The 25,286-nt window shown below is 42.0% G+C and overlaps 5 protein-coding genes and 2 non-coding genes across 9 annotated transcripts; 3 read left to right on the forward strand and 4 right to left on the reverse strand.

The window, feature by feature from the left end:
• Positions 1 to 2,696: 2,696 nt before the first annotated feature.
• LOC116215703 (putative E3 ubiquitin-protein ligase LIN-1) lies at positions 2,697 to 9,063 on the forward strand. 2 transcript variants are annotated; one of them, XM_031551525.1, is made up of 16 exons: positions 2,697 to 3,926; positions 4,014 to 4,077; positions 4,188 to 4,496; positions 4,619 to 4,704; positions 4,796 to 6,064; positions 6,161 to 6,305; positions 6,396 to 6,653; positions 6,736 to 7,045; positions 7,126 to 7,250; positions 7,331 to 7,450; positions 7,529 to 7,663; positions 7,795 to 7,917; positions 8,018 to 8,128; positions 8,274 to 8,417; positions 8,529 to 8,780; positions 8,865 to 9,063. In XM_031551525.1, the coding sequence occupies exons 1-16, from the start codon at positions 2,989 to 2,991 to the stop codon at positions 8,880 to 8,882; spliced, it is 4,407 nt and encodes a 1,468-aa protein (XP_031407385.1). In that variant the 5' UTR covers positions 2,697 to 2,988; the 3' UTR covers positions 8,883 to 9,063. The 2 variants fall into 2 exon arrangements, with proteins under 2 accessions (XP_031407385.1, XP_031407386.1); XM_031551526.1 differs by having other exon boundaries at positions 4,805 to 6,064.
• A 511-nt stretch (positions 9,064 to 9,574) lies between these two features.
• Positions 9,575 to 9,673, reverse strand: LOC116215762. Its single transcript, XR_004158562.1, has one exon. It is a non-coding gene; the product is annotated as a small nucleolar RNA Z162 (small nucleolar RNA).
• Positions 9,674 to 9,843: 170 nt separating this feature from the next.
• Positions 9,844 to 9,932, reverse strand: LOC116215761. The gene has a single exon (XR_004158561.1). It is a non-coding gene; the product is annotated as a small nucleolar RNA Z161/Z228 (small nucleolar RNA).
• Positions 9,933 to 10,295: 363 nt separating this feature from the next.
• Positions 10,296 to 13,984, forward strand: LOC116215704 (BRISC and BRCA1-A complex member 2). The gene is made up of 13 exons (XM_031551528.1): positions 10,296 to 10,507; positions 10,618 to 10,708; positions 10,789 to 10,981; positions 11,076 to 11,166; positions 11,785 to 11,820; positions 11,937 to 12,035; positions 12,122 to 12,237; positions 12,313 to 12,361; positions 12,448 to 12,537; positions 12,768 to 12,821; positions 12,958 to 13,023; positions 13,430 to 13,527; positions 13,608 to 13,984. Exons 1-13 carry the CDS (start codon positions 10,430 to 10,432, stop codon positions 13,666 to 13,668), a joined length of 1,122 nt encoding a protein of 373 aa, XP_031407388.1. The 5' UTR covers positions 10,296 to 10,429; the 3' UTR covers positions 13,669 to 13,984.
• A 642-nt stretch (positions 13,985 to 14,626) lies between these two features.
• On the forward strand, positions 14,627 to 18,189 carry LOC116215705 (tubulin beta chain). The gene is made up of 3 exons (XM_031551529.1): positions 14,627 to 15,273; positions 16,648 to 16,917; positions 17,117 to 18,189. The coding sequence occupies exons 1-3, from the start codon at positions 14,865 to 14,867 to the stop codon at positions 17,788 to 17,790; spliced, it is 1,353 nt and encodes a 450-aa protein (XP_031407389.1). The 5' UTR covers positions 14,627 to 14,864; the 3' UTR covers positions 17,791 to 18,189.
• Positions 18,190 to 18,766: 577 nt separating this feature from the next.
• LOC116212673 (transcriptional regulator ATRX homolog) lies at positions 18,767 to 21,028 on the reverse strand. Of its 2 annotated transcripts, none has more exons than XM_031547314.1 (5): positions 20,569 to 21,028; positions 20,347 to 20,442; positions 19,685 to 19,807; positions 19,521 to 19,591; positions 18,767 to 19,249 (listed from the first exon to the last, which is right to left on the reverse strand). In XM_031547314.1, the coding sequence occupies exons 1-5, from the start codon at positions 20,902 to 20,904 to the stop codon at positions 18,934 to 18,936; spliced, it is 942 nt and encodes a 313-aa protein (XP_031403174.1). In that variant the 5' UTR covers positions 20,905 to 21,028; the 3' UTR covers positions 18,767 to 18,933. The 2 variants fall into 2 exon arrangements, with proteins under 2 accessions (XP_031403174.1, XP_031403173.1); XM_031547313.1 differs by having other exon boundaries at positions 19,685 to 19,813; positions 20,569 to 21,027.
• A 1,245-nt stretch (positions 21,029 to 22,273) lies between these two features.
• LOC116214490 lies at positions 22,274 to 22,681 on the reverse strand. The gene has a single exon (XM_031549891.1). The coding sequence runs from the start codon at positions 22,679 to 22,681 to the stop codon at positions 22,274 to 22,276; it is 408 nt and encodes a 135-aa protein (XP_031405751.1).
• Positions 22,682 to 25,286: the final 2,605 nt, after the last annotated feature.

Genomic DNA, 25,286 nt, shown 5'->3' on the forward strand with positions numbered 1-25,286 from the left:
CAGCATCTGTGCGGTGGTCGAACTCAAGCTCGATGACTCCGTCTGGTCAAACCTGAGCTCGACGAGTCCGTCTGGTTTGATCAGCAGTTGTTACGGCGCCCGTGCCGTGGTCGAACTCTAGCCCGTGCGTCTCGTCTGGTGTGAGTCCACCGCTTGCCCTAATTTCCTCGATTTCTACTTGCCCATACTCCCCTGTTGAGCGTTATGTTTTTTGTTTGCCCTAATTGACTGTAGATGGGGGGGCGGGCGGGAAGGTGACAACGACTTTAGGTCAAACTTTTTTTTTTACTGGGGTGATAAAAAACAACGTCGTACTAGATGACGTGCACCGTTAGTCGGGACCGTTTGCCTACTAGATACCACGTAAGCGTCCACGTCATTTTCTCATAACGACACTTACGGAATCTTGATGGTGGTACCAAAATGTTATGGATTCTGATCTTTCAATGATCATTTTGTTTAAAAATAACTTTCAAGTAGTATTTTGTTAGTTTTAAAATCTTTCGATGATCATTTTGATAGTTTTCTCTCTATATATAATTAACTAGGATCACTGTCTGCCCAATATCCATGCTTACCACAAGTACATAAGTAGGAGTAAATCTTAACTCCCTATGTATGAGATAATCATGCCATCTCAAGTTTAAGGACTATATGCACTAATATGGTCTAAATAATATTTATTAACAACAGTAATGTATCATGTGAATATTATCTATACGTCATGTTCAATTCACTTATCTCCATAAGTATCTTCATGTCTGTCTCAATATCGAATATCGAATAGCATGAGACTTGCTACTCCATTTTCATTAATATCTATATGGGGTAATTACACTATTGGTCCAAAAAGTTTCACTAATGTATCAAGTTGGTCCAAAAAGTTTTTTTTACTCATTGATGGTACGAAATGTTTCAAAAGTGTAACATGATAGTACAAACCGTTATCTCACCATTGACACCGTTAAGCGAAGCTGACGTGGCCGAAACGTGACCGACACATGGCTCTTATATGTTTTTAGGAGTTGGTGGAACGTTACATGACGGTTCAAACTCTTTTGAAGTTGTCACTTAATAGTCCAAAATATTTTACAGATGTAACATAATAGTACAAAATATTTCTTTAATTAACTTAAAGGTCCACCCATGTCAATGGCGAGATGACGATGTCAATGGCGAGATAATGGTTTGTACTATCATGTTACAACTTTGAAACATTTTGTACCGTCAAGTAGCAAAAAAAACTTTTTGGACCAACTTGATACATTGGTGAAACTTTTTGGATCACCAGTGTAATTACCCCTATCTATATACTAATCATGGATACAGACAGAGGTAATGGTCTAGTCAGAATAATAGTGTCCAGCCAGGATTCCAATGACCGCGAACAATTTAAAGAGCTTGTACCAGATAACTCCGTCACTCATATTCTCAACTCTTTGAGAATGAAGTATATGTCAAGTATCTTAAGAGCTTATTCTAATAAACATAAATAATTCATGAATAACATAATAATGTTATTGCCATAAATAGGAATTATCCAATTACAAAATATCTGCTATAGGACATATAACTAACACAAATATTGTAGATGTAACCTGTCCAAGCAAGCTTTTTGATGGCGACTTCAAGCTTCTTGCCCATCCATCATATACCTTCTCGGTACTCTTTGTCCCAATCCCCATCCCCAGGCTGGCCATCAAGGATGAAGGACAGCTGTGGTACATGGCCAGAAAACCAAACCAACCGATGCCATTCCACTTTTTTTTGGGTGCTGGATGAACATCCTTCCATACTTCAGCTAAACCGAACTTCAACGTGCCATTTCACATAAGGGTATCCCTCCCGACAGATCGCGTTGTGCTCATCGCTACACTCTTGACAATCTCTGTTTTCTGATCTCCACTTCTTGGCCAACACCATTGACCCTCCCAAAACTCAGTCTCTGGCTACTCGGGACTGAAGCAAAGGCACTGCGGGCCTGCTGTACAGAGATCAACAACTAAGGGGCCCCCTAAACACCAACTATCATACCAAAAATGGAATGCTCTCACCATTTCCCAGCTTGTAACCAACAAAAGATTTCGCTATTTCCCGGCCACAATTTCAATATCTTCCTCCAGCTCCAAGAGATGTCATTATGAGCCTCAATCTGCCATATACTCTGCCCTTCCCTTTATTTGTTTTTTATTTTTCTTTTATTTTTGTTTTGCTCTTATCCTCTTTCACCCGGTATATATAATTAACATTCATAAAAAAAATTGATAGGATCAAAAATATCTCGAGTTTGACCTATTACACCTTATTTATAAAATTTCGGTATAGATTGCCACTGTGCAAATTTTCGGTGTAGCATCGAAAACGACTCATGCATAACTTACTTGTTCAGGTCTATTCGAGAGTCATCGTAAACTACTTTTCTTAACAGTCATTAATTAATAGAATTTAATTAACATCAAAAAAGGACTTTATATTAAGAGAGGGAATAGCACAATGGTGCACCACTCGCCCGATGACCAAGAGGTCTTAGGTTCGATATCCAGTGGGACTACCCGTGCCCTTTTATTATATATTTAGGATTTCTATTTCAATGTACTAGATCCATGGGCCTCTTTGTAACAAAAAAAAACTTTATGATTATTATTATTATTATTAATTTTATTGTGAGGAATAAGTCTACGTTCCGCTTTGATCATCACACAGCTAATGCCAAAGCCGGCAGAGCTGATCCTCCCCAATTGCCGGCTCTCTCTCTCTCCGTCCCTGTCTCTGCCATTTCTGATCTTCTATGGAGCTCCATTGACGAAGCTGTTGAACGAGCAAAAAGCATTTTCGTGTGTTTGGTCATATGGTTTATGATCGGATACGTCGTTATACATCACTGAATCGGTGATATTTACGTTTGATCATGAGAACTGGAAGCTACACGAGCTAAGTGCTCTGTTGCAGTTGCAACATCCTTGTTTTCGACCGTCTTTGCTAGAGTTAATGGCCGGAAATTATCATTTTTTGATGGACCAAAAGGATATAGTCCTGCTATTGGTCACAACTGTCGATAGTTTCACCCAAGAGAGACTGATCAACAGAGACCAACGGGCCCAGCACAAGGAGCAATGTGCCGAGAGATTGGCAGCTGAAGGTGAGAATGGTGACGGCGGCACGGAGGTCCGGTACTCCGATCAGGCAGTCCTAGCAAACTTGGACTGGGGCATCGATGCCCTAGAAGAAGCCATCAATACGTCGAACACCGAGACGAAGCTTGCTCGGTTGGATTACGCAGAGAAAATGCTCCAAGTCTGTGCTATGTTAAACTCCGAGCAGAAAACTGCGGGGGTGCCGAACTTCTACCTTTCGGCGTGGGCCAACCTCAACCTCTCGTACCTCTGGAAGCTCCGTGAAGATGTCGAGAACTCGGTCCTCCATGTTCTGGAGATGTTCATCGTGGACCCATTCTTCTCAAGGATCGACTTTGCTCCCGAGCTTTGGAGAGACCTGTTTCTCCCCCAGATGAGCTCCATTGTCGGGTGGTACTCCGAGGCGAGGCACAGGCTCGTGATGGAGGCGATTCCTGACTCATCTGATCTTTCCTTCACTGCTGACTTGGACCAGCTTCTTAATGAATCAGTCATCTTCTCCGTGAGGCCGGATCAGATCGAGAAGTTGCACAAGCTCGAGGGTATTTATAGGCAATCCTTGGACGAGAATACGCGACTCTTTGCTAAATTCTATAAGGATTGTATGAAGTCCGATTCGACTGGTGCCTGCAAGAAGGTGGTACCAATGATGCCGATCGCAGAGCCCCCAAGGACTCCATTGCACGAGGTGAGCCGTTCGATTCCTGATTATGTGAAGTTTGGCCCCATACTGCCCAAGAGTGCGGGATTCTCGGTTATTGCATCGAAAGACAGTGCCAGACAAGATAGCAGGTAAATCAGTTAACTACTTATCGAGTCAGTCCAGGTTGTTCATTCGACCTGAAGCGCTAACTATATTGCGGCACTATGTTGAAGCAGATTAACAAGGGTAACCTCCAATACCTCCCAGGACTTGGAAGAACCCATCGTGCAGGAACCTCATGTAAGTTTCAGATAATGTCAATATTCCGTTCGACAATCCTAACTCGGGAATAAGATCGTCTTTCCAAGAGGAACTTCTAACTCGTGCTCCATTCTTGAATATGATAACAGAATGGATCAGATGTGGAGAAGGAAAATGATTCCGATGACGGAGAGGAAATAATGGGAACGCAAGTCCAGCCTTCCATGGAAAAAGTTAGAGTGGAGACTCCTAAAGTCCTCTCATCTTCATCTTCCCCTAAAAGTAAAACATCTTCTCCCAAGGTTTCGTCTCCAAAACCGGGTAAAAGAGAATCAATGCCCTTGGTAAGGTTATTGTCAGGCCGGCTCCGTGACAACTCCGCATCCAATTCTTTGCCCACATCGCCGCATACATTCAGCGACTACAGGAACTCTGCAGATTCAGACGGTGAAGCAATAGTACGGCTTCAAACACAAAAACTTTTCCTTTTTTTTTGGGACTTCTTATAAACATCAGGACTTGTATAAGTTCCTGAATTATAAACTGCTGGCGATTAACCGAAAGTAGCTACGCAATTCAGAGTTTGCGGAGAACCCGAAGGGCTAACAGTAGTCAGTCTTGGAGAATGAGTTATGAGCGTGCAAATACCTGGGCCTCCCAGAACAGGTAATTAACAAATTTATTATACCAAGCAGCATCAGTTCAGCAGGTTTATTTGTTTTCCTTAGCACAAAACTATTTTTCATGATACATAAAGTTCCTTCAGTGAAAATGACGAAGAAGATAGCAGCTGCATTTCGTTTCCTGAATCGGAGAAGCTTACGTCTGGCTCAAAGCCTCCAAAGGATTTTGTCTGTCCGATCACAGGACAGATCTTCAGTGACCCAGTCACCCTCGAAACAGGTCAGACATATGAAAGAAAGGCAATTCAAGAATGGTTGGAGCGAGGAAACACGAGCTGTCCCATCACTCGGCAAGCTCTCTCTGCTAGCACATTACCGAAGATGAACTACGTTCTTAAGAGACTCATTACGTCTTGGTCAGAGCAGCATCCTGATCTTGCTCGAGAGTTCTCATACTGTGAGACACCAAGAAGTTCCTTCACTCCTCCTTCATCGAAAGAAAACACTATAACTTCAAATGTGTCATCTTCACTCCTCCTTCATCAAAAGAAACTACCTAATCATAGGACCTCAAGGTTCGCTGCGGGAGCTGCCTCTACCTCCCCAACGAGTGTGATCTCTCAAGCTACAGTGGAAGCAATCATCAACGGTCTAAAACCGTACATATCTTGTCTCTGTACCTCAGAAAACCTGCAAGAGTGTGAGGAAGCTGTTTTGGCGATCGCAAAGACATGGAAGGATACGAAAGGGGACCCTGCACTTCATTCCCACCTGTGCAGAGCCACCGTTGTCAATGGATTAGTGGAGATCCTATCAGCTTCTCTAGATCGAGATGTGCTCAGGGCATCGATCTATCTACTCTCGGAGCTAATATCAGTGGACGAGAGCATTGGAGAGACTCTCACTAGTGTGGACTCCGATTTCGATTGCTTGGCTGCTCTGTTGAAGAATGGCCTCTTCGAGGCTATTGTTCTCATAAATCAGCTGAGGCCTTCATTCACTCAACTTTCTGCTAACGATTTTGTTCCCTCCCTTGTTCAGTCGATACTGAACAATTATGAATGCTCCGATGATTTTAAGTTATTGGTGGAACCAAAGGATGCTGCCTTGGCAATGCTCGAGCAGATACTAATGGGAGGCGATGAGGGTGAAAGGACCGTAAATACACTGAATCTTATATCTGCAGATGCAATTTCAGGTTTGATTAAGTGTATGGATAAAGTAGAACAGAGGCAGTCGGTTATCTCGATCCTTCTGTGCTGCATTCAGGCGGATAAAAGCTGCAGGAACTTGATAGCAACAAGAATTGAGGTTTCTTCTGTTCTTGAATTGTTTCACGTGGGAGACGACACTGCGAGGGGCATCTGCATCAATTTCCTTTCGGAGCTAGTTCATTTGGACAGGTAATTCTGTTAAAGCAACTCAAAACATGATAACTCCAGTTTATATTCATTACTTCCTGCTTTTCCGGATAAACTTATTATGTTATTCTTTCTCAGGAGGACAGTTTGCAACCAAATTTTGCAGATAATTAAAGACGAAGGAGCATTCAGCACGATGCACACCCTCCTTGTGTACCTTCAGATGGCCCCAATGGAGCAGCAACCCACCATTGCAGCTCTTCTTCTTCAGCTTGATTTACTGGTCTGGTTTCTCGTGTTCCTTGAAGAGAAAAGGAATTTAGAGACGTTTGATTGGAAGTCATATAGATAAGAGTTGAATTTGTCCTTCCAGGTGGAGCCGAGGAAGATGAGCATTTACCGAGAAGAAGCCGTAGATGCCTTGATCGAGGCATTGCAGAAGAAGGACTTTCCTAATTCTCAAATCATGGCCATCAAGGCGTTATTACATCTTTCAGGTCGATTGACTGCATCAGGAAATCATTGTACTGAAGCTTGGCTACTCAAGGTTGCAGGGTTCGAACAACCTTACAACGCCTTAGTAAGAGCCGAGAAGTGGATCGAGCATGAAAACAAATCAGCGGAAAAACTGGTTTGGATCAAGTTTCTTATCTTCAAGTTCATTCTTCTTGATGTTCCGTTAAGACTCTTAGAGAGATGAGTTTTGAGTGCAGGAAGAAGAGGAGAAGGCTTCTGCTACTTGGGAGAGACGAGTTGCATTCGTACTCTGCAACCATGAGAAGGGCTCCATCTTCAAGGCCCTCGAGGAATGCCTCAAGAGCAACTCCATAGAGATTGCAAAGTCTTGTCTCGTTGTAGGCACATGGCTTATTTACATGCTTTCCCTTCTTCCCGATACTGGCGTGAGAGACGTTGCTCGGAAGTCTCTGCTTGATGAGTTCATAAACATCCTTCAGTCCTCGAAAAACCTCGAGGAGAAGATTTTGGCTTCATTGGCTTTGAAAACATTCATCAGTGATCCAGGTATGGCCTCCTTATTGAAGCTCATGTATCCCTTACTGATGAAACCAATGCTCCCAGATTTGATTGAAAAATATTTTCAGCCGCGCTTGAGGGACTTGGATTTTACGCGAAACGCATATACAGGAACTTGAGGAAGCTGAAGAGGCACTCTGTGCTTGTGACCGACATACTAAAGGCATTGATGCGCTCGACTTCTATAAATGCAGTAAGTAGTTATCAGTCTGGTTAAGTAAAAATCACATAAAGAGTCAGATAGCTAAACCATTCCTAGTTCATCGAACTTAGGCGGAGCTATGGAGTTACAATGAAGTGGTCGAGTTGGAGTCAGGCACCAATGGTGAAGTCCTCGCCTTGGTTCATTTTAAAACTCGGCTCTTGAGCAGCCATTCTGATGGAACCATCAAGGTATGACTCCCAAAATGTTGCACTTGAAGCTGAATTGTCGGTACAAACCGACTCTTGAATTTATATGCTTTCTTATAGATGTGGGACACCTCGAAGAGGAGCTTGAGATTGATCCAAGAAGTTCGCGAACACGCCAAGGCAGTCACTTGCCTCTGCCTACCATCATTGGGTGACAGATTATTTTACAGTGGTTCATTAGACAAAACTATTCGGGTGAGTTGCATTCAATGATCATATCCGGGACGTTACTATTTGTTTCTTGAAAACTGGACATACAGTTTCAGTTTTCGGGTTTATGGATGTCCCTTACTTTTTAATTTTCTTGACCTGTGAACCTGCTGCAGGTATGGGCGCTCAAACCCGAAGAAATTCATTGCGTCCAAGTCCACGATGTGAAGGAGCCAGTGCACGGGTTAACAGCCAATAGTAATGTTGCCTGCTTTATTTCTCAAGGAACTGGGATTAAGGTGAGTCCGCAACCCCTCTGCACACTATATCAAATGTCAACACAAACGGGAATTGGTATGAATTCATTCGTTACCGATACGTATAAATGTGCTGTCACAGGTCTACAACTGGTCCGGGAGTCCCAAGCATGTGAATTTTAACAAAACCGCTAAGTGCCTAGCCATGTTCGGGGACAAGCTGTACTGCGGCTGCTCCGGTTACAGTGTACAGGTAAAACCTTCCCGATGATGTTTTATTCCAATGTTACTGCTGAAGCTGAAGATTTCTGCTTGGAATCTGAAAGAAATACCATTTCCACTTTACAAGATGGATACTATCAACTTTTATATCGATATCGTTCTATGAATTCTGGCAGGAGGTGGACTTGGGAAAATTGGTATCATCTCCGTTTTACTCCGGCACGAGAAAGCTGTTGGGCAAGCAGACAATCCATGCATTACATGTTAACGATAATTTTCTCTTCTGTGGTGGCTCTTCAGTGGATGGAACAGCGGGGAAGGTATGTAAAAAGCGACACGACCTCAACCTGTCCTAGTGTCCTTCCTGCAAATGTGAGATTTGGCAATTGGAAACCGACTTAATTCGCCTCCACTTATTTCAAACGTACAAGGTTTTCTCTTTCCCGAGCAAGGCAGTCGTAGGGGCTTTCTCGACAGGATTTGAGATCCAGCACATAGCTGCAAGCAACGACTTCATATTCACGGCAACAAAGTGTGGGATCATCGAGGTGTGGCTGAGGGAGAGAATTAGCAGACTCGCCTCCATTAAGATGGCATGTGGAGGTCATCACAAGATCACATCCTTGGCATCGGACATTGACGGAGGGATGCTCTTTGCCGGTTCCTCGGATGGTAGAATACAGGTATATTGATACATGGCACCTATGAAACTAAGGCAGAGCATTATTGAATTTTGAATCCTAAGTCTCAAACATCATTATATGCAGGCTTGGGCTTTGGATTAGGCATAAGCAAGCTTGTTTCAGGATCCTGGAGAATCGACGCCGAGGAAACATAACATCTAAGTCACTGCATGCAGTGCAGTTTTTTCAGATCTCTATAACTCTGAGACTCGAGTGGCAGCATTGTTACAATTCTTGAGCTTTTGCATTGTCCGTAAAGTATGTGGGTTTCGGGTATCAGCAATTCTTTGCGTTGCTGTCAATGCATATTGCAGCTTCCGGAAATCGCAAATCAGTGAATACCTCGCGAGTTTTGTTCCTAATCTATAAAAAAGGCAAGCCTATATGCCCTCAAACATCATTATTTGCAGGCTTGGGCGTTCAATTAGGCATATTCTCACCACATAAAGCAAGCTTGTTTCTGCACCCGGAGTATCCAACCCGAGGAAACACAACAATCTGAGTCATTTGCAGGCACTTGAGTCTTTCAAATCTCCGTAGGTCGGGACTCAGTGACAGCAATGTCACAAATACAATACAATGCTCGAGCTTTCATGTTGTTTGTAAAGAATTCCATTCTCATTCGAATCTCAAGTCGACATTCGAGTTTCAACAATTCGTACCCTCGAACTATCATGTTGTTGTCAATTCATATTGCAGCTTCTGGAAACCACAAATCCCATCGAATAAAACTTAACCAGGTTGTATTCCAACCATAACCAGAATTGATCTTAAATGAAACAGTGACACGAAATGGGGCACTCAGAATGAAAAGGACTTGAACTGAAATCTTTGGTCTCACGGAGCTTCTTCTGCCCTCAAAGACATTTCTGATTGTTCCTCACTGTGCCCCATTAGCTCCCATTTAAAAATCTTCATAAAAATTCAATCTTTCATAGGAAACAAAGCAATGAATATGTCAATTGTTTCCAAAAGAGAAAGAGAGAAGACATGGATTGATTGATTGATTCTGAGAAGAAATTGAATCATCGACCCCACCACATGATTTCGCCGATTGACGAGGAATCATCAGAAGAAATGGATCTTTTATGCATCAGATTGTTCTCAGACGACCGTCGTGAGATGTTCAATCCAAGAATCATCACCTGATCCCTCCTCAAATCGCAGACGTTCACAAAAAATCAGAAGCCATATGAAGAGATAGATAAAGAGAAGTAGAGAGGAACGATTTCAATTCAATGGGAGCTCTGCAGATTAGCGCCGGCCATTATAAAGAGGTTTCGTGGGAAGATGGCGAGGGACAGGGACTGTCTAGGGTTATGAGTAAATTGACGATTTTACCCCGTACCGGGTCGGATCCAGTCCCCATGGGCTCCGACTGGGAAAGTCCAGCTGATCGGGTAGCCCATCTCAAGTCGGGCTGGGCCTCTAGGCGACGGAGTCCAATCTCTGTAAATGACCCAGCCCACTGCAGTTTACCGTAGGAACAACAAAAACGACGACCGCGGGAGGGGGAGCCGTGTCGTATCGCCGCTCTTCGGTCTTCCTCAGATCGTCAGCTCCCACGCCGAGAGAGAAGGTCGAGGTCGCCGGTGACGAATCGAAGCTCCGTAAACCCTACGATCGCGGAGGTTGCCCCCGCGGCGGTCATGGCCTCCGATTACTTCCCCCCCTTCATCGCGGCTCAGCTCAATTACCTCATCACCCACTTCCCCCAAGCCGTCAAGGTGCTGTCACTATTGCCACACCTCACATAAATCTCCCGAGAAAGTGACTGAAGCTAAGGGATGGTTTCTGCAATGGCGATCTGATCTCAAGCTGCTGTTGGTTTTTGCAGGTTGAGCAGGCGTGGTCTGGAAGCAGGAACTACCCCGGAGTGCTCGACCGGTTCACTCTGTGCATCCCTTACTGCCTCGATTACATCAAATGTAAGCACCGTTCAGATGATGTTTGCTGATGTTCTGTCAACTCGCGTGGTGTGACATTATTGATTGTTAATGGTGTGCAGGGGACATTATATACAATGCGGAGTTTCCTCTGAGTGCTCCAGACGTCGTATTCGGACCTGAAGACGAGCAATTTCATCCGTTCCGGTTGACGGGTAGTGAAGGAGGAGACGAAGCCAAGCCCTTGAAGATGATTTTGTCTGATTGGAGCTATAAAGATCCTACGCGGCTATGTGCTCTCATTCAAGAGCTGAGGTTAGGGTTTCTGAATTGCATTTGATTGATAGATAGTACATTTTCTAGTTCAGATAAGTAAATGTGCTTGATGAGGCTTGTATATGCATGCTAGGAATGAGTACATTTTGTACCAGCAGAAGAGAGCCGGGGCTGTTAATGACTATAGGCTCAAGTTCGAGATCAACACCATGTTGTCTAGGGAGGTAATTTCCTGTTCCAAGAAAGCTTAAAGATCTTGAAACCTAGTGGTATGTTACTTCCCAAGAAGGGTTATTGAGTAATCTCTCAAGAGATCCTCGGGTAAGCTAGGATACAGGTTGCAGTGCTGCAATTTACTCAGACAGAAAAATAAGTGAACTGTGATAGAAGCTTAAAACCACAAAGAATTGCCTCTTTGATGATCCAAGCGAAGAGGTTCATAGCTAAAAAATGAGTATATACGAAAAGGATAAAGACAGCAAGGTTGGCTTGGTTTCGTGTAGGGTGTGTAACAATTAAGACAGCAAGGTTGGCTTGGTTTCGAGTTGGTTGTGTAACAAGTGAATCTGACTGTAGGTTTTTGGATAACCTGTTGAACTGAATTCTGAATCTTGCAGTTGTTGACACAGAGGGTATCCAAAACGGGTATTTTTATCGTTATGGTCATGAGTGGTAGTGCAAACCCTTTATAACCCACATCCCTTACCCCTACGATTCTGTTTCTTGGATTTGAAGTTGAAAACTTAGGTGAAGACTGGTTTAAACTCCTCGTCCACATCCAAAAGTAGTTTATTCTCTCTGCCTGTAATTGTGCCTGATTTGCTTTATTCACTTCTTCACAGGGAATCGAGATCCAAGTGAGCTCAGGTCTTGAAAAGGTATTCCTTGGAATGCATATTTAATTTATTATCCCATAAATCACGGTGATTCGGATAATCTTACATGGCATCTTGATTATACTGCTGGTTTTTTATGCCTTTGATTTTTAGTGTAGCCAGAGGAGGTAAAGTTTGCAGTGCCTCTGTTGGACATGAATATCAACAAGATGGTGCATGGGTGTCCTTGGAGACACCTCCAAAAGATACAGTTGCAGGTTATTATCCTATTCATTTCTCATTTGTACTGTTATGTTCATTTTCTTCTGTAGTGAATCAATTCTGAATCTTGCAATTGTCTCAGGTTGTATATCCCATTGGCAAGAAATATACACCTCGTTTGAAATTAATATCTACTACAGAGTTGAAGGCTCTATTTTCTGTTGAAGATGTGAAGCTCCCTACATGGGTAGATGGCATGTACGAATTCTATTCAATACCCTTATTTGTTTCCTTATTTCCTTTCTTTCCTCTCATTTATGTTTCTTTATAAAGGTGCATGGCTGAATATCTACCTCATCTAGAAGAATCTCTTCAGGGGCAGGTTGGATGCAATCTCCCTTCAGTTGCTCATGATAAAGTGTTTTCTGTGTGAATTCTTATTAACTGTCAGCTAACAATGCTCTTCAGATTATGGAAGCAGTCTCATCAATTGATGTTAGAAGACACTTTATCGAGGCATTAGCCCCCTTGCTTGGGAGACCGCTAGAAGCTGAACCTGTATGTTTGCTCTAGCCCGATCATAGTTTGATTTTAGAATCATGATTTTGATTTAACTCTACCCACTACACAACAAAAACACACGTTTCCCAAGTCAAATTTATAATACCATCTTATTTGTCTTTTTCCACAATCAAAATCAAAATCAAAATCAAAGTTACTTTAACTCTGAAACCAAATGCACAAACCTCTCAGGCTCACCATTGTGTTCTTGTTGCTGTTTTGCCCAGATTTTCTGTAGGAAAGCAACTTTTCTTGTGGCCTCTGGCGCATTTACGTTCCAGGTATGCAGAATATTTTTCACGTGATTGTCCTTAGTTATCTGAATATAAGCTCGTAGCCAGATCTTTGGGTAGCTTTCTTTCATTTCTCCATCCGTTCGAGTCCTACCAATTCTAATGGATGTACTTATTTTGGTAGGCCCACCTTTCCATTCCAACCCAGTTTCCAAAGCAACAAGCAGCGCTAATGCTGATGAGTAATCAGGTTCCCATTTTCTCCTTAACTTGCCTCTGTGATCAATTGCATTATGAATAGAAGCAAACATGGTTTAGCTACTTTAATGATTGTATTTCTAAAACTCGACCTTCTTTGTTCATTTCAAATTTCTCTGGAGCGAATATGTACGTTAGAGATATATTACATCCACTCAGTTAACAAGCCAAAGTTGTCCTTTTACCTGACAGCTGCATCAATGATTGTACATCTGTCATCTGTGTGTCAGTTTCTTAGGAAGGAACTGTTTGAGTCACAGCAATTTTGTATCTATATTGTAACTCTTATTGACTCTTTGTGAAGTAACATATCTGAACAGTTTGAATTGAATATTCTCCTAAAAGGAACAATTTTTGGTTTCTGGAAAAGTTATTAACTGAAGTGTTCATATATTCAGCATTTCAATTCCCATCATGCGCCGATCAGGTCAGCTCTGCTGACGGATTATCCATGGAGTCCGAGATGGGACATCTCCCAGATGGCTGAGAGAATGTTGTGAGTTCAAAACACTAGCTAATTCTAATTGAATTTCTATCTATGGATATACTTATGAGATACCCACCTTTATTTGACAGCGATTTCTTGTTGGATGAGGCTGTGAACTTCAAAAGGTACTGTAATGAGATGCAACTCTAAGGTTGATACAGTTCCGAAGATTCGCCCACCAAAGCCATTCCCGTTCATCTTGAAGATATGTTGATGTGGGTAGCATGCATCCTGTTGCCTATCATAGTAGTGTAAATTGTATCGTCCTTCCATTCACTGCAGCTGCACTGGAACGATGATATTTTGCAGGTCTCTGTCTTTTGTTCGATGATTGTTGGAAAGGATTCTTCTTTGTTTTTTGGGTGGTACATTTGAAAAGAGCTGTAATTGTCTCCAATGCCTATGCATGCAACCTTCCCATCTTTTGTGTAACTCGGACTTTGGGATGAAATTTTTGTCGAAAGGATATTTCAAAATCTTGCGCGGAGACTAAAAGTTTGCTTCGGGGTTAAGACGGCACCTCTTGTAAGCTTAGTGCCGTGCTAGCAGAGAACTATAAATTGTCGAAGCTACTGCTTCGTGAAGATGGAAACTGACCATCTGGAAGGAACCATCAGCCGATCGCTGGATGATGATGGTGTCGTAGCATAACCTGCTACATGTTCTCTTGCTTTACCGTCAAGATCCACCAGAAGGTTTGTATCCTTCGGTCTTCTCTGAGAATGGAAGGCGTGGTGGAACCGGAATAGGCAACCTGAAGATTCCGACCTTGCAAATTCCATCTTTTACCGGTCCCACTTCCCACACTGGTTGGAACCATCTCGGTCGTTCCTTGTATCGGGTATTCGTGATGCTGCGATACCTGGAGCCGGAGAAGGGACCTCCGGAGGCCGGGAATCTCACAGGGGGATTGAACGGTAACTTAAACCGTAAAATTATTTAACCAATAAAGGTGCAAAGTAATTGAGAATGTTACAAGTATAGTAAGGGAGGTCGGGGCCCACAAGCGGTTGGGCACGTGGGCCTCGTGCCCCCCTTCACAGATTCCACATAGGAAGGAGGGAGGGAGAGAGAGAGAGGGGGGGGGGGGGGGGGGGGGGGGGGGGGGTTCTGTTCCGTAGAGAGAGAGAGAGTGCTTACACCCAAATTAGTTGTCACATGCATTTGCCTATCTTACCATCTCGACTCCCTCTCCCTCCCCCATAAATATCCTCTTCTTCTCCTTCCTACCTCCCTCCCTCCCTCTCTCTCCCTCTTCCCATTATAATAGCGTCGTGCGATCTCCATCGCACCTCTCAACCTTCATATCTCCTCTCTCTCTGTCCGTGTGATCCGATCGACGAACAATGAGGGAGATCCTTCACATCCAAGGCGGGCAGTGCGGGAACCAGATCGGTTCCAAGTTCTGGGAGGTCATCTGCGACGAGCACGGCGTCGACCCCACCGGCCGGTACAAGGGCGACGGCGGCGTCGACGAAAGCGACCTCCAGCTCGAGCGCATCAATGTCTACTACAATGAGGCTTCCGGCGGCCGCTACGTCCCCCGCGCCGTCCTCATGGATCTCGAGCCGGGCACCATGGACAGCATCCGCTCCGGCCCCTACGGCCAGATCTTCCGCCCCGACAACTTCGTCTTCGGCCAGTCCGGCGCTGGTAACAACTGGGCCAAGGGCCACTACACCGAGGGCGCTGAGCTCATCGACGCCGTCCTCGACGTCGTCCGCAAGGAGGCCGAGAACTGCGACTGCCTCCAAGGTATCTATCTATCATCCATTAAAACGCTAAACCCCTCGCATTTTCCTTCGCAATGAGATTCTTATATTTCCGTCAAAATCTGTTCTCATTAGGCGGTCATGGATCGTGATTGAATGCTTCTCTTGGTCTGCATTTACAGATCCTTAACTAAAATTTGTTCCTCACGCTTCTCTGTTCATCGATATGCTTCTTTTTACATCCATCGTATTGCGATTCCGTCGTCCCATCGTCATTGTCTATTCCATTTCTGCCGTTTGTTCATGATCAAATCTCTCGATCTGGTGATTCCGATCATGCATTTGTTCAGAGAACAAATCTACCATCTCATTGGGGTCGCCGTTCTGCCCATGAATGTACAAATTCTTGCTGTGATTGTGTTGTTGTGCCAGTACCCTCACTGCACCATTGTAGCTGGCGCCGACATCGCTTCTTGCTTGATAATTAGCACTACAGCGAAAGTAGTTCAGCCACGGTCAAATTTATTTTTTTTTCCGAAAAAATTATTTGGTGTAGATGGGAATAAAGGCAGTTATGCCAACAAGAGACAAGAATTGCACTGTTGGCCACTTTTGTTCAAACAGACAGCTACCCTTCCAATAATGCCGTATAAAATACTATTTCTTGACTTGTCTGTCTTAGTCATGGCTTTTCGGACTAAAATAGATTAGCTGGATCGGGACTGGATCGTGGGAAAAGGTCCCACCTTTTGTCTGTTTGTGGATATCGGGAGGCATGATAGTCTTGTTCTACCTTTTCTCGATGCCAAAATATAAATATATCACCCCAATAGATCCTTTTAAGGTCTGTTTCCAAGATGCCGTGATTGTGATGGCCCAACTAATAGTTATGTCCCAGCCGACGAATTAGATGGGTTGCTTGATTATAATTAGCCATAAAGCAATGGACATGATGATCACGGTCACGATGTGTTAGCCCAATTAGAGAACAGTCTTGTAATTATAGTAAACTAGGTGTGATGCAGTGGACATTGATGTCAGTGTCATAATCTGGTTACCCATTTCAGGCAGTGGCAGATCAAATCATTTGAAGACATTAAGTCCCTTGTCAGTAATTATAATATTGACAATTGCTGTTGAGTTCAAATATGTTGAATGGCAATGAGCATTTATGTACAAGACAATAAGCATGAAAGAACCAGTTTTGCTGATCAGCTGCTAATTCAATCAATTGTCAGGATCAGTTACAGAATTACTGGATAACATTTGATTCGTGTCCGTAGTTGTCATAAATTTCGACTTGTTTAACTTCTGTTGCAGTCAGGCCAACCAAAAGGCACAATTCCGTCATGACAGATCATAGATCTTCCCGTTATGCTAGTCGGCACTCTATAATGTTTGATAATGTTCTAAACAGGTTTCCAGGTATGCCACTCACTCGGAGGAGGCACTGGTTCAGGGATGGGAACTCTCCTGATCTCAAAGATCAGGGAGGAGTACCCGGACAGGATGATGCTCACATTCTCTGTCTTCCCTTCACCCAAGGTCTCCGACACAGTCGTGGAGCCATACAATGCCACTCTCTCCGTGCATCAGTTGGTTGAAAATGCTGATGAGTGCATGGTCCTTGACAACGAAGCCCTCTATGACATCTGCTTCAGAACCTTAAAGCTCAGCACCCCAAGCTGTAAGCAATTCTAGTATTTCATTAAAGCTTAATTCAAACTTCAGGGAAACAATATTGATGAGGTATACTTCAGCCAGGGACAGCAATGTCTTCCCCAGCATTCAACTATTCGTCAAAACAGACAGCTAGACTGATTGGAAGACACTCGTGATCTTCTTTTGGTACTTACAAGCTTCTCTTTTGTTTTTCTGTTCTCCAGTTGGGGACCTGAACCACTTAATCTCTGCCACCATGAGTGGCGTGACCTGCTGCCTGAGGTTCCCAGGACAGCTGAACTCTGACCTCCGGAAGCTAGCTGTCAACCTTATCCCGTTCCCCCGTCTCCACTTCTTCATGGTGGGCTTTGCCCCACTGACCTCCCGTGGATCCCAGCAGTACATCTCCCTTACCGTGCCAGAGCTGACCCAGCAGATGTGGGATGCGAAGAACATGATGTGCGCTGCTGATCCTCGTCACGGTCGCTACCTTACAGCCTCAGCCATGTTCCGTGGGAAGATGAGCACCAAGGAAGTGGATGAGCAGATGATCAATGTCCAGAACAAGAACTCCTCCTACTTCGTAGAGTGGATTCCTAACAATGTGAAATCAAGCGTGTGCGATATCGCACCAAGGGGCCTGAGGATGGCCTCGACTTTTGTCGGGAACTCTACCTCGATTCAGGAGATGTTCAGGAGGGTGAGCGAGCAGTTTACAGCAATGTTCAGGAGAAAGGCGTTCTTGCACTGGTACACTGGGGAGGGCATGGACGAGATGGAGTTCACTGAGGCAGAGAGCAACATGAACGACCTCGTGGCAGAGTACCAGCAGTACCAGGATGCCACTGCCGATGATGAGGAGTACGATGAGGGAGTCGAGGAGGACTATGAGGCCTGAGACAGATCCAGTAACTTTGAGGAATCTGCCTCCATCTGAATTAACCGGGTTTCTCCCGAGGATGTGGTTCCATCTTTCTGTTTGTTTCAACCAAGATATGAGTTTCAGTCCTTTTCCTGTCTCTGCTTTCCGTTGTGGTCGGGTTATATATGTTGCAGTCTTACTTTGTTTGCTGAGAGACTTTGGGCCTTTTGTTGGCTTATCCGCCTTTTCATCTAGTGTTTCAAATATACTTCATTAGTTTCTGTTCGGAAAACAGCCAACAGGCCCCTACCTTAAAAAGTACATCCCTGGGAAATCTGATGATATTTTGCTGTATTGTATTGTATAGTGTCTTCATGTAATCTTCGGGTTTTCTCCCGGTAATTTCATGTTACATCCCAAACATATTTGCTATCAGTTTTACAAGTGATCAACTTGAATTTTAGGAGTCTATCTGATAGGATTTGGATAAATTCTGACATACAGAAATAGACATTAGAATTGTGTCATTCAGGAAAACAAAATCAAGCAATTCCTCCTCTCCTTGCTTCTAACTTTGAAAGTATCAATAGATACTATCCATCAAGTAAAAGATGTTCTAAATCAATTAATGTAGTTTGCAAAAACATTATAAAAACGAAAAATGAAATGATGTTTTTTTAAACATCGAGGAAAGTGATCTATTTTATCATTTATATGAATAAAATGTCATGAAAGCTTATGCAAGGGGTAGAATCCTCCTTGCGTAAGCTTTCAAATCTCCAACTTAGTTCATGGGATTATTAGATTATTACAGGAATGAACCTAACCCGGAGTATGAACCATAAAAGAAAATACCTATTAAACCGATCACAAGAATACTAGTTACAGTACCAATTATCCAAAGAGGAATCTTTGCAGTAGCATTGGTTTCCTGTTATGCCAAATGTGGTAACATTATCCCCGATATTCGTTCACTTCATCTAATAAAACATAGCATAGTAAGACATAAACAGATGCAAACGAAGAACTCCTCATAATTATAAAATGGTCATCCATTGGATTCAGATAGAATTCAATCAGTAAGAGCCTCATTAGAGTGCTATACAATCAGAAAATACCTAATCGAGAATTATACTTTGAACTATAACAATGAGCCAAAGCAGTAACCAGTCAACCAAGTTAAGCTGCCTTCTGTCTCTTAGACACTCTGCTAGACAACACGAAGTCGTCGTCTGAGTCATTGTCAAAGCTTCTATCTTCGTCTTTCCGGTTCTTGACCAGCTTCGTCAAGACCTTCGCGTTGGTTGTCTTTTTATTCAAGGACAGTGGAGAAGATGGCAAATTGTTCTTAACAGTGGCGGTAGTCTGAGAGCTTCTCTTCACTGAAGCAACAGACTTCACCGGGGAACCAAGCCTTTGTGCCTGACTTCTTTTTTGCTTCTTTTCAAAGACTTTCTTAGCCTCTTCCTTGGGAAGAAGTCCTGACTCCATCATCCTGCAGCCAATATAAAACTACATATTCATACTGTTTGCAAAACATAGACCATGAAATCTGGGTCTAAGAGAGTTACTAACCCTTCAAAGATCGAGAAAAACCAATGGGAATGGAGAAAAAGGAAATCCTAGTTTGAGGTACAACCACATTCAATTTCCTTCACCAGAGCAAATTACAATCACCTTTCAACTTTAATGTCCTAATGCGAAAACACTACTCATTGCAGGATCACTTTTTCTAGCTGAACTCACAACTCGAGCAAATATCTCACCAGAATTGTGCCATTTCGCTGTTGGGGACTTGCTTATACAGTGTCTCATAGAAAATCCTCAATGGGTCTCTCTGCAAAACAAAAAATGCAGACTTCAATCATTCCCACAATGAATTGATTAAGAGAGTGGCATAAGGTTCCAGTGAGCGAGTTGGAGACTATACTTGCTCAGGAGGATCCCGCTTCTGGCCAGGCAGATCATAGACTTTCTTCTCTCTCTTCTTTCCATTTTCCACAGTTTGTTTCACCATCTTCCTCTTGGGTTCTTCCTTAACCTTCTTCTTGTTCTGTTCCTTTTATTCACAACACATCCATTATTTCATTAAGCTGAAAAGGGAAAAAAAAAAAAAGCACTTCACTATTTCACAAACTACAGGACAGTCTTTCCACAAATAAACCTATGATGAAATTACTAATGAGAAAAGATTCTATCAGTGCAAGATCGGTAACTGCATGATTCTCACTGCTACCATCGATCATGAACATGTGACATGACTGCAGATTCTATATCCAGTGTATGATGTTCTCACAAATCAAATGAAGCAAGTGAATCCTCAATCAGTCAAACAAGTTCTTGACCCCAACTTTGCACATCTGAGAGCCCGGAATTTACCCGGCATCGAAACTCGTAACTAAACAGCTGAAAATCTATTTTCTGCAACAAATCCTATCATAAATTCAATCGCATTCTACCATACATGTTATGAAACACACGAAAATTGGCACATCATACAAAGCATAGCCTACACTAACGTCATCCATAAATTTCTTAAAGGACCAATCGGCCAAAGATCCAAACTTCAGAATGTTCAGAATCAAGAACTACCTTATCTTTCTTCGCACTCGGAGCCTTCTTCGAGATGGGCACATCATCATCATCATCATCCTCGTCCTCCCCCTTCACTTCCTTCTTCACTTTAGCCTACATTGATGTCATCCATAAATTTATCAGAGACCAAACCGGAATTTTGTCCCACAAATTATCTATTCAAGTTCAAAACCAGCACCAACAGATAGAAACTCTACAACTTTCACAGCCAGGAACTACCTTATCATTCTTCGCAGCCGAAGCCTTCTTCACGATGGGCACATCATCATCATCATCCACGTCCTCATCCTTCACTTCCTTCTTCACTTTAGCTCCCCTGGCGCCAGCAGCAGAACCACCAACTCTGGGGGGCTTCTCCTTCTCCTTAGAAGGATTACCGCCGCCATTGCTGGGCTCCTCCTTCTTGACCTTGGCTCCTTGATTGTCACCAATGGGAGCCCTTCTGCTGTTTTTTTCCTTGAGGATAGAGCCCAGGCTCCTCTTGTCGTCTTCGTCCTCCTCCTCCTCTTCATCCTTCACCCTCTTGACGGCGGGCTTCGAATCCTCGGAGGGCATCTTCTCGATGAATCAACAATGGTGAATAATGATGAAAAAATCGGAGCTTGCTGCAGTGGGCGAGAAGAAGCAAGGGGGTCAATGGCTATTGGAGGGTTGGGATTTTGAAACCCTTTCCAACAATTTTTGCAGGGAAAGCGAATTGCATTGAAGAGTATGGGACCCACTCCCCCACATTCAATGGCAAAACGCCGCGTTTTAGAGTTCGAAACTATCATTGGGCCAGGCCCAATTTCGGCCCAAGCCCATTATAATGTAATTATTTTTTCTTTTTCTTTTTCTTTTTTTCTTTTTCCCCTCCCAATAGCTAGAGGATTTTTGTAAATACAAAAATAAGTACGATGCAGCTAACCTACTAATGCCTATAGGTCAGATTTCTCGCTGGCTGCTATCATCAGCAGTCTCAGCTTCTTATAATAAACTACATTTCCTTTCTTTTTCTTTTTCTTTTTCTTTTTCTTTTTTGGCATTTAAGCTTTATTAAATCAATTTTTTAAAATTAAAAAGAAGGCCGATAAGCCTATGAAAATAGTATTCGTTAATCTGTTGATTTTTCAGGACGAGAGCAAGTATCACTGTTACATTGGTAGTGCCATGACGTGTTCAAGTTAGAGATAGATAACAAAAATGAATGACATAATGCCACGACATCGAACTCTATATATAACCATACTGATATTTCATGTAGAGTTGCAGTGAGATCTCCAATAATAATGGAAATATCGAAGATGTCGAATCCTGTTTGGTAATTTTCTTTTTTGGGTATGATAAGTTGTCTTAAATTCAGGGATAATTCACGTTGCAATATGAGACAGGACATGAAGGACATTTCGAATCCCAAACTTTATTTTATACCGCGTCAATACCTGCCATCGAGGTTCACTTTTTCTCCGGTTTGCATAGTGACCATAACTCAGTCGACAAGGTTCACTAAATACATCGATCATACGAACATATATAATATCATGAATTCAATCCCATTTTCAAGAGTACAAACGTAGAATTTTGGATCGAATTACCAAGAAAATCACATCAAGATTGCAATTATATATGGGGTTTGATGAGAAATTATTAATTCTTCATGTTCTCTAGTGGAGAATATGTTTGTGGATCAAATACGTACGCACTGAGGTTCTTCCACAGGGGCTAAATTTTAAGAGTAAAGTGAGATGAAAATTGAAATTCCAAGGTAAATATATTTGCTAGGTTACGGTGGTTTTTTTTTTTTTTTATGAATCATGATATTCGGACGCCCAAGTAAACTCCGATTAAGGGTTACGGTTAATTTATTGCATAGTTTAATTTGCTTATTTCAAAATCACACTCCAATCATCCAATTTTAAGAAAACCAATCCACCTAGCCCTAAAATTACTGAGCGCCGTGAGCCGGGGCCGGGGCCGGGGCCATGAGAGGTGCGTGGGGCTGGTCATGATTCGTCTCGAAGATGCAGAACTGCCACAGCTCATTGGCCCTGTCTTTCACGTCCTCGGGCGAGCCCTTGTACTTGTTGATCTCAATGAGCGCATCCACGAGATCATCGTGGCACTGCTTCCCCATGTCAATGAGCCACGTGCAGCACCCGACACTGGGAGGCAGAGCCTCATTGAACATCAACCACGTGGCGATGATGACCCCGCAGTCATCATTGATTCCCCGTAGGCACTCGTGCAATTCTTTGTCCCTGCTTTTAACCGCCACGGCTGGACTGAAGCAGACAGCGGCAACGACAATGAAGAGGGCCATCGCGGACGCGGCGGAGCTCTTGACGATGGCCATGGGTACTACGATCGTAAATGTTATGACCCCAAGGATATTAAGATCAGTTGCTTGGGGAAAGGGGTGGATTTGATTGGTGAATATGTTGTTGGATTGAGGCAGAGAATTTTATTTATGGTAGGACATGAGGGGTAGATTCATTCGTCTTAATTAATTTTCTCAGTTTTTTTTTTGAATAAACGGAGTGAGTTACATCTTGTGATTATTAATCATAACAAATATGTAAATATGAATTTTAGAGAGCAATAAATGTGCATATATTAATATAATTGAATGATAATAAATTAGAAGAAAGACATCATCAATGATTGGCTCGGACAACATTTCGCGGCCAACATTATTAGGGACTTAAGTGTCGTATGCAGGATGCTATATGTTTGTCATCTATTACGCCAATAAAATGCTAAGAATAATAAGGGGAAAATACTTTTTTTTGTCCCTTAAATTATACAGGCGGGGTACTTCTAATCTCCGAAATTTTTTTTTCTTTTTTGGAACACCAGCCCATTAATTATCCGCTTGACAATCATTCATGAATTGAAGTTTCCAAAAAAAAATGATTTCGTGGCGCTTCTTGTTTCACTTTTTGACATATATATATAATAATTATTATTTGTATATTTGGACATAATTAAAAAATTCTTTTCATTTTTTAAAAACGTTAAAACACCCCCTAAATATCTTTTTCATCCATACATAAATTTTCAATGGTTGGCCCTTTCCTTTCCATTCTCACATTCCCAGAAGTTCTATTTGGTAAGTGAGAATGGATTGAATTAAATGAACATTTTATCATGATAACATTTTTTCTTCAATTCTCTCAGTAAAGATTGTGTAAATATCATATATTTCTTTTAATTTCATATATCTAAGAAGATATGTAGTGAAGTTTTAGTAAATAGTAAATCCAATGTTACAATTATAAATATAGTTCTTCGAATTATCATGTTCAATAAGAAGTTATTTTCCCTCAATACCATTACATTTCATTTTATAAAACTCATTCAACTCCATTCTATATTTTTCATTTCCGTGTAGCCTGAGCTCATAATCTCCGGTCATTTCTCAATTTTTTAGTCCCTTAGACTCGTTCTCACAAGTTAGAATGTAGGTGTGATCCGGTCCTCCCATTTCAACTCCAGTTTTCCATGTTTAATTTGTATTTTATTCATCATCTACGGCTAATTATGTTCGCGTCTATAATCTAGAATTCTATCATTTCAACGGAAAAATAGAGCAAATAATTCAATGAGAAGAGAGATGTTAAAACTTAATCCCTCTATTTCTTCTTGTTCTTTTGCTTCACTTACCTGTTGTATTAATTCATAGAACTTTTTTTTTTTCCATTCCATCTCCCTTCACTTGCCATGGGTATATGTGTATTGCCTCTGAAGATTCTGGTTATTCGAGCTTAATTATGATAATTATTCACAACTGCAGCAAGTTTGATTGGAGGAAAACATAAGAACGAACTGAATTTTGGCCATTTATTAGTGGTTTTAAGCTCACTCTCATGTGATTTGGTAATCCTCAAGTCTCGAGTTCGAATCCACTCAGGGGCATATGGTAGGATGGGCTATTTGGTTTGGGCCTGAGTCATCTCTAGTTTCTGTAAACTATATTAGGCTCCTGATGGTGCTACGTTGACAGGATCAGTATTTGCGCTGATTGTTCAGTTCGTCTAATATGTTCACGATTGAACATGAGAGCTTGAACATTGCGTAACAGGGGCGGCAATATTGCCATCACTGCTACCCACCATTTTACCTATAAAAAAAAAGAGTTTTCATCATTTATGTTTATTTATTATATCGAAAGGGAAAAATGTATTTAGTGATTTGGTGAAATAAATTGGGAGATGGAAAATTTATATGTATCCAAAAACGCCCACTGGCTGTAAAAGAAAAGGAGAAAAGAAACTGTTCTTTCAATATATAAATAAATAATCAAAGCAAGGATCTATAACTGAAAGTTTAAAGAAATATGTGACAGAAAAACGATTGATTAGTCCTTTTTCTTTCAAAATTTTTTTCACTTTATTTTCCTTCATATTTGTAAGTCTTCTAACTTTCAAAATGCTTTTTTTTTCCTATTCATAAATTCCTCATAGCTCTACTAATATACCAAAAGAATCTATATAATATTTCCTCAGCAAATTATTATACTTTATCCAAGCACGATCTATATTAATTTAAATTTTGTTTATTGTCATCGTTTCTTTTAGGCCTGGCAATATTTTACACGACACGATAACACGACACGGATACAACACGGAGTTAAACGGGTTTGGATTGGACATTTTTGATAATCGATCTAAACGGGTCCAACCCGTTTAAACACGATTAATAAGCGTGTCTTATCGGGTTGAACCTGTGTAATCCGATTATACACGATTAAACCTATTTATTTAAACATGTTTAATCGTGTTACTATAATCATGTAACCTGTTAACTCGTTTATGTATTTGGATTTACCAAAATATCCTCATGTAATCCTAACTTCCTAAGTCTCTAACCTAATTTCTTTTCCTTTCTTTCATCCAATCCAACACATGTCGTGTTAACGTGTAAACATGCCGTGTTAACGTGTTCGGATAAACGAGTTA

This window comes from Punica granatum, chromosome 7 (genome assembly GCF_007655135.1).
Source record: "Punica granatum isolate Tunisia-2019 chromosome 7, ASM765513v2, whole genome shotgun sequence".
Classification (NCBI taxonomy): Eukaryota; Viridiplantae; Streptophyta; class Magnoliopsida; order Myrtales; family Lythraceae; genus Punica; species Punica granatum.